General features: G+C 47.7%; 2 protein-coding genes across 2 annotated transcripts; one reads left to right on the top strand and one right to left on the bottom strand.

The window, feature by feature from the left end:
- Positions 1 to 598, bottom strand: B0J16DRAFT_187778 (uncharacterized protein). The gene is made up of 2 exons (XM_046122737.1): positions 292 to 598; positions 1 to 235 (listed from the first exon to the last, which is right to left on the bottom strand). Exons 1-2 carry the CDS (start codon positions 534 to 536, stop codon positions 100 to 102), a joined length of 381 nt encoding a protein of 126 aa, XP_045979531.1. The 5' UTR covers positions 537 to 598; the 3' UTR covers positions 1 to 99.
- A 6411-nt stretch (positions 599 to 7009) lies between these two features.
- B0J16DRAFT_273543 (uncharacterized protein) lies at positions 7010 to 7327 on the top strand (the record flags this gene model as incomplete). The annotated part of the gene is made up of 1 exon (XM_046123647.1): positions 7010 to 7327. One exon carries the CDS (start codon positions 7010 to 7012, stop codon positions 7325 to 7327), a length of 318 nt encoding a protein of 105 aa, XP_045979530.1.
- Between the last annotated feature and the right edge of the window lie 818 nt (positions 7328 to 8145).

The raw sequence follows: 8145 nt of genomic DNA, 5'->3' as shown, positions 1-8145 counted from the left end.
GGCTTCCACTCGCTTTTATTATATCCAGAACGCTGTCGACATCGTCATGGGATCGAAGAATGCACAGGCTGTCAAGGGCTTGATTCTCGGAGCCAGCCCTCAAGAGATCGAACAGTTCAAGGATTTGCTCCGTTTCTTTTCTCGGCTGGCTATGACTACGGGGTTTCGCATAGGTGCAAGGCTCTTGCTCGCCGCGCTGTTGACAAGACATGCATTGAGGCCGCTGTCCGTCGCACTAGGCACTCAAGGTTAAGGGGAGCAAAGGAGATCATGGGACGAGGCTTCGCTTACACGGACTTTTCTGCGGCGGCACCCATTGCATGCGAGTTGGGTCCCAATCCTTTGTCGTTTGGGTAGCTTCTCAGATGAAAGAGGAGTGGACGATGAGGCGGATGGTTGAGATTGAGAAGTACTGTCTGAACTAGGAACAGGGAGCAGCTGGCGGTTTCTTTGAGACGTTGGTGGGAATCAGATGCCGGCGGTGAAATCGAGGCGTTACCAATTTGCTCGGGGGATCCTCTCATACCCGTCGACATGGATACTTCATTGCCTCAGGCATTCATGTTTGCCGTTGTCTTTTAAGTTGGTGCATTTGCCGACAGAGGGGCCCAGATAGGATCCATGTCTCCCTCGCGTGATTGGCTCGAGGATCTCGGAGGTCAGTCGATTTATAACTGGCTGAACGTCATGAGGAAACTTACCTGGTCGTTTACCCTATAAAAAGCGTTTAATTAGTGGGGTGGATGCTCTTGGTCCAGGGTTCTGTGGGTCATGTGCTCTTAGTACAGAGATTTCTGTGGGATTGTCACCGAACTAAAGGTATCTTTGTTCCCATTCAAGTGCCCTTCGTCCTATCTAGCCAGCGGGCTCCGTGGTCGTTATCGAATTTAAGTCCCCTACACAAATATCTTGCGCAGCCATTTTGGCATTGAACTCTCGATCACCGCTCCTTCTCTTTTAAGAACTAGAGCTGCAGCATAAGGCTGCGAACCGACTAATTGCCTGGCCTAAAATACCTCAGACGAGAGCGCAAACGATCAAATTTGTGTCTCAGCGATCACATCGCATACTGCACGCAATGGCCGAAGAAACGGTTCAGAGTACCCTCCCGCAATCGCGCCAAGGCAACTCCATTGAATCTTCACCTTCAGAGGAAACAATCCAGGACCGTCTAAGATCACAGAATTCTGCCCTGAATACTGAAAGAGTTCGACTGCAGCAAGAGTGTGCAAAACTCGAGACACTCCTAACAGCACACACATTAGGAAAGAACTGTCATTTGTACCACCACCAGCAGTCTTCCCACGCCCAAGGATCGGAGACGGCCATGGAAAATCAGAGTGTCCAGAAAGAAACATGAAATTCGTGTAGATAGGGTTTAGGGAAAAGGCCACAGTGGTCATAGGTCTTACTGAAGTGCGGCGACTTAGCTCATGGCCTATTCTAGTCTCTAGTCTCTAGTCCCTCATAAGTACGCGTTGTACATCTAGAAAGCATATTTCAAATGGGCGAATTTGCATCTGTTTCCTCAGTTCATCAATAGCCTTACACCTGCTCTGTAAGCTAATTCCAAAATTCCCCGTTACGCCCTTGCTATCTCCTGATAGCAGTTACGGGCCGTGTGTGTCATTCGAATTCATTGGCACCTTATCGCGCAGCATATCTGATAGAAGTTGGCTGATCACTCGAAAGCAAGAAACGCGTCGACGAAAGAAAAATAGAGTCCATATAATGGCCCATAATCGGCCGTCTGGTAATATTGACAGTATGTAGGTATCAACGATGCCGAGCCCACCCCTTAACACTCGGGGCACCTCGGTTATCAGCAGAAGCACGCTGACACGGAAGTCGAATCGAAGTAAGTGCTCTCCCGCCCTCGATAGAAATGCGTCCGGGCAGACTAAAAAGCAGGATCAGTCTGACAGAAAGCAAGCCTTTCCTCCGATGCGTTCCGATGCGTGACGCGGACCAGCCTATGCTCAAAAGTCTCAAGCATTGGCGTGTTGTAAGAGGTTTATCTTAAAATTGCAGACAGACTTCGAGAATCAAGTTTGCCAAGCAGCTCAATGAGTCGCGATTCATTCATTCCATCTCCTCCACGCCAGACCTAAGCTTTCTAGCTTCCTCCCACTACTTAACGCGAAACGTGTTTTTCGCTCGTATTTCCTCTGCTGAATTCGTCTGATCTGCTCCTCGTCCTCATATGTCGGAGCAAAAGCGTCTGCACTACTAAGTTTTTGAACGTTGGAACAGAGGTTTTGCATTTTCGGCCCCATCTAAGCCGGGGTTATCTTGATCGCTTCGAGAGGCGCCAACAAAATCTTCGAGAACTGCAGGGTTTCAATGACTTGCGAGTTTCACGGTTGTTGCAGGCCTGCTTTCGGCTTCGGTCTTCCGTCTAGGTCGAGGAGGTAGCACGGCGTGTATCGAAGAAGTTGGAGGAGCCATGGTGACTACCAGGCCAGTATTCCTTAGATCTCTGTCGTGACTGACACACCTGACGAGCTTATCTCTGGCTCCGGCTTGCCTTTGTCCGGTTTCTGAACTGCATATTTGCTTCGATTCCGAATTCGCTGTCTGTGTCAACGGAAAGCGAAAGGAAGGAAGGCTAAGATTGTCGCGACTCCTCCAATCAGGTCTCACCCCAACCAACACCAAGTGCTTTGAACATAAAGTCCGTAAATGGCGGCCCAGCAGCGCTGCCTAGCGACCACGCGAAGGTATTACCCGCCATAACAGACGCGGAGAAATGTGCGTACGTCTCCGTAAGATAGTTGATATGTGCTGCAGATATAAGGATCAATATAGTAGACAGGAACATGCCCGCGAGTATTGGTGTCCAATGAACCTTGTTTCCGAGGTCAGCCACTGCTATTAAGAAAAGCCTTGTGAACTTACGCCGGCTGGCCCCTCCAGCAAAACCAAAACATTGTAATGACGAAGCGTATTCCCCCCAACCATAGCCATCGTCAACCGAACCTCAGATTTGAACTGCTTGTCAGACTTGGCTTGTTTCTTGCGGCATTGTGTCTTGTGGATAATGAACAAGACACATTGGGTATATCCCAAGATCGCCACAATCACAGGCAGCTGCCCAATTCCAACATTCTATCCTCTGATTTGTCGAAAAATGGTCGTGTAGATGGAAAGACCACATATTTCAGGGCCAGGATGATGAACTAGAAAAGGGCGCAGAGAAAGGGTATAAGGTCAGATAGAAGAACCCAAGGCCGCGTGACCAGCCCTTCTTTAATTCCGCAAAAACCTGCAAAAATGGGCCTTAATGGATTACCCGACCCATACTTCCAAACTGAACATCGCCATGGAGTTTCCCCTTTCAATTGGGTCCAGATATCAACCAGAACGCCTGGGAAATTGCCTAACTTAGCTGGGACTGCGGTTCCAGTCACGAGTCTCCCACTAATTCGCTTCCAAATCTCCGAGCGAATGTACAAAGCAAGTCAAATGTCATATAAGTCAAGAAGGCAATGTGGACGACTTTTCGCAGCCATATATCTTGGATAGAGGCGCAAAGACGAAAGGTCCTTCGCAATAGCCCAGAAAAGAACGGGCTGATTGTAAGACGTGCCGCCTCTTCCGGAACTCGAAAATGTTCGCAATAAAGTCCAGGCTTCCCCATGGTATATTCGATGTGAGGTTCATGTTTAGAATTAGAAACACAACGCATTCGGTGGTGTACCACCTTCGTGCAGTTGACCAATTCCGTTGGTTCTCAGCGTCAGCGGGTGCGAAATCCAAGAAACCATCGCTATTCAGATATGGTGTTTCTCGTTCGATGCAGTATTGACCGTCCTTAGGTGCCGGAAGGCATGATGATAAGCCTCACAGTGGCATCCTACGCAGGTAGGCAGGCAGATTGCATTCGTGGGTAAGGAAGTCTGGGCCATGAGGGGGTGATCGATATCAGAAGTTGTGACTCGAGACTTTTATACTCCTCACACATAAGCTCGCAAATAAAATTCAAGTAACGCCATTGTTACCGAACCATTAGCAAATGGTACCACATTCGTCGCAAAGAGACAGAGCTCAAGAGGGCTCTGGGTTGCCTCAAGGATCATCATTGCAATGAAATGATGTCAATCCATGTGAGAACTCTAAGTTTTCCTTTACACAAGGTTTCTCTTCTCGCGACCAGGAAGATCTAGCAATCATTTCGTGATGTTAGTAAGTAAAACTCAATCCAGGTTTTAGAGAGAGATTTTTTATTACAAATGAGGCGACAGCAGTGACCGATACACCGGTTTAGTGTGCTGGTCCAGAGACTCGCATATGCATGTATACATTGTAGAGTACAAATAAAAAAAAACCCCGAAAGCTGTTGCTGATACTTCCATAGAACAGCGGATTGAAATGGACATCGAGGTCCGCTACCGGCTAACAGTAGGCTTTGCTGAGGTACCACTGATAGGTTACGCTCACGATTATCTACGGTCGTTTTACCTTGCTAGGTATTAGAATGCTGTCAAGTTGTAGATTCTTTTGAACTCGTACCTAGATCACACGTTGAGGCTTTGCTTCGACTGTCGAGTTAGTCACCAAGGATTCAAAGAAGTTATTAATCAATTGTATTTAAGGCCCGTTTCATTCCGGGCCGATTGGTTTATAAGTGTCTTCAGTAATAATAGGGAATGAGCTTCAAGATCGTTTCCGCGATTTTCAATACCTAATAAAGTTCGGAGCTAAAACGTCACAGAAATAGTCGCGGCCGAAGAAAAAAAACAATATCTGGTAACTATCGAGACGATCAAAGGTCTGTGTTTTACGCATAACAACTTTCAATTCGAGAAATTCGTGCCGTACTGATAATGCCGTATTGGGTCTGGGCACGTAATGAATGTGGTTATATCAAAAGCTTCCACAATCCGCCTGTTTTCCCCCCATTACGATGACTTTTTGTAGCTCTCTGCGGTGGTCTTGAATATGAACACGGGTACCGGGTCGCAAATTGATTGGTTCTACTGAGTGAAATAGACATATATAATCGAGCCGTCAGCCCCTGAGCTTGCGTATGGATAACCCAAGATAGAAACTGGGATATGCTGGCGGATATTATAGCTCTCGCCTTACGGTAGTTTTATCTACCCCTTTAGACCAATAGGGCCAGTCCCGCTACTATAAGCGGGGGTATAGTCTCTGCAAAATCCGCTGAGAAGTCATTTGTTCTCCCTGCGAGCGGCAATCACATAAAAGAGGCTGCCGTCGTAGATACGGCGAATATCTTCCTTTCTCATTCTACCATCTTCAGGCCAGAGTATTAACCTAGTTGCTAGCCCTGTCCAAAAGTGTCAGCCTCAACATCTTCTGTGCGTGTCAAACACACCACAAACTCACATGCGAAGAGAGCGCCGCCCCAACCGATCGGATCAGCAATCAGCCTCTGACCCTTCATGAGCACACTCACATCCCAGATAGTTAGGTAGTCACGTCCTTCAGCATACTTCTCAAACTTATCCTCGAACTTTATTGGATGAATCGACCCTCGGTATCTTACGTCCCTGTATCACTGCCGTGCTTTGCTTTATGGATGCTGTTGGTATAGTGTCGAAAGAACGGGTCTGGTAGACAAGAAGACCAAGTTGGATAGGAGGAGTTGGCATGAATGATGGAGACAGCAACGAAAGAGAGGAGAATTCCGAATCCAAGTCAGTGGAATCCCCAGAATGTGTCAGTAGGCCAAATCACACCGTCACGATTCTGGCGACAGTTAGCTCTTCCAACCCACGGGACAAGAAAATGCGAAAGTCAATTACTATGCCGAAGAAATCGCAATGCTGTTGAAGAACCTAGCTACCAAGTTAACATAACGAGTTCAATTAGAATGTTTGACCTTACACTTTGATGACGATGTCAATAACCCCAGCCCCATTTCCGTTGTTCCATTAGGATATTCGTGCGTCGCGGCAATATTGACGCGTGTGACATCTTGCACGTTATGCAAGTAAGTAACAACTCATTCGTATGCAAAAGCTATCGTACCTGCATGGGCTAGCTTTTGGCTTTCCCGGGGTGAAGGAAAGTCTGCCGTTGCACGTGATTGGAACGGTGTTAATCGAAGTCTCGAAAAGGTTGCTGCTGGGTATCATGATCAACGAGACGCTGGGCATGCTTTTCACCGTTGGGTTCCATTGTGGGCATCTACCTTAGTGGTGTGGAAAGACGCCAACGTGCCATGGAAGTAAGGCAAGAATTAACCAGATTGAGGATCCTAGTTAAGGGCTAATCATATGTCCCTCTGTGGCTTGATGTTTGTACTTCGTCATTGACGATGTTGAGATGCATCACGAAACATGAGGGATTCCAGGAGTGCTAGGAAAGATCCACTGCCTTGGCAATGTCTGCACGCCAAGAGCCAGCCTTTGTAGTTTCACAGCAAATGGATTTTTCCTTCGGATGCAAGTAAAAATGTTTTACTAGCTCTGGGCCACAGAATACAGATGAGGTTATAATGATTCCACAAGCCAAGGACTATATCGTCATAGTGATCATGGAAACATTATCCGATTCGTCAGACTATCGACATTATCCGTTCCAACCGGCTGCTCGGCCTGATTGCCGATCCATCAATATTGAGAGGTTTCCCCTCCCTTTCTCGCGAAGCTAACCTTAAAACATCATCTGCATCATCCAGTGGTCACTCTTACGTGCTCTCTCCTCGACAACCTTAATTGCACGGCATCTTATCATCTTGCGGAACGTTAAGAAGAACAGGAAGCCCGTTTGTGAGGCTCGCCTTTGTTATCTGGCGGTTAGAAAGCAGTTGTTCTTTTCACATCTCTTTCATCTAAAGCTCCCTCAACAACCATTGCGACTGTACCCCTGTATGCTTTAGTTTTCTCCGTTGCAAACTACACAGTCAGGCGTTTAACCGGATTTTCTCAAAACCTCCAGGCTATCTACTACTGCCTGAGCTTCCTCTGTACCTTCATCGTCGTCCAGAACCTACCTCTCTACTACAACTATACCATCACTCTCTCCTCACGACTTCAACATGTGCCATACCGTAATCGCTCAACGGATGTGCAAGGCCTGCCGCTGTAGTCTCGGAGAGACTGTCATTGACTTCACCCGCTGCGCTCGTAAATGCTCGAGTCCCTTCTACTGTCTCACGCCCGAACCTCAGATGGAGCTCTGTAGCCTCTGTCCGGCGACAGCAACAGTGTCTGCACCTGTCCTCGCACATAATGTTGAGGACACTTATACTACCACTGCCGCCGCCTCAGCTGGTACAAGGCTTTATGACCATCCGTTCACGAAGGCTGCGATATATCCGCCACCAGTATTCACCCGCCACGCTACTGCCCACTAAGTCCTCGCGACTATGGGTAGTAAAACGAACCAACGGCGTTTATATTCAAGATTGATGTCTAAGAATCGGAATAAGTATACAAAAATAGGGCATGTAAATTAGGAATACCACGTAAAGCGTGGATGGATAAAACTTCTACTTGTAGTGTTACTAAACTACAAGACTTCTGGCGCGGACTGCTCTACTGGTACGAAATTATGAGAAAGGTCTCCAGAGAATAATAGTTATTTGCAAAATCAGTGTCAAACAAAGAAAAACAAATTGTACTCTGCTTTTCTTTGATTGCATAGTAACGAAGTATCCTCGCCCTGATACCTTCCGTCCTGATGGCAAGCTCACCGCCTTGGCTGTCCTAATATGCACCAGACTTGCCTTTAGGCCTGGCGGTGGGTCGAATAGCGGCTTGGTTGTCGGTGCATGTCAGAAGCTTTCTTCTATTATTCCCTTGGATCCTGACTTCCTGTGCGAGCTGGAGGGTGGGACTGATGCCTTGTAGTTCGCCGGCGTAGACGGTGGAGGTTCTCACATCACCTGTGTTTGCGCTTCGGGTTTTCCGGGTGGTGGTGCTGCAAACTGCGGCAGCTCCGATGTAACCGCCGATGCCGCTCAGGGTGGCGATCAACGCAATCCACTCAACCTCAGCCTTCAATTGAGTGAGTTGACTGCTTAATAAGCATTTCCTCTGTTGAGTTGATCAACCCAGGTCCCATATCGAGTTGGCTGGTGTTGTATTGATGGTTGACCAGCGCCCCATGTCGTGTAGTCCTACTTTCACCGCCAGGTTGAAACCTAACGGCCAACGCAAGCCTACTCCCACC

This window comes from Fusarium flagelliforme, assembly GCF_020744385.1.
Source record: "Fusarium flagelliforme strain FIESC 12 MPI-CAGE-AA-0113 chromosome Unknown B0J16scaffold_7, whole genome shotgun sequence".
Taxonomy (NCBI): domain Eukaryota; kingdom Fungi; phylum Ascomycota; class Sordariomycetes; order Hypocreales; family Nectriaceae; genus Fusarium; species Fusarium flagelliforme.
This window is presented reverse-complemented; position numbering and strand designations above follow the sequence as displayed.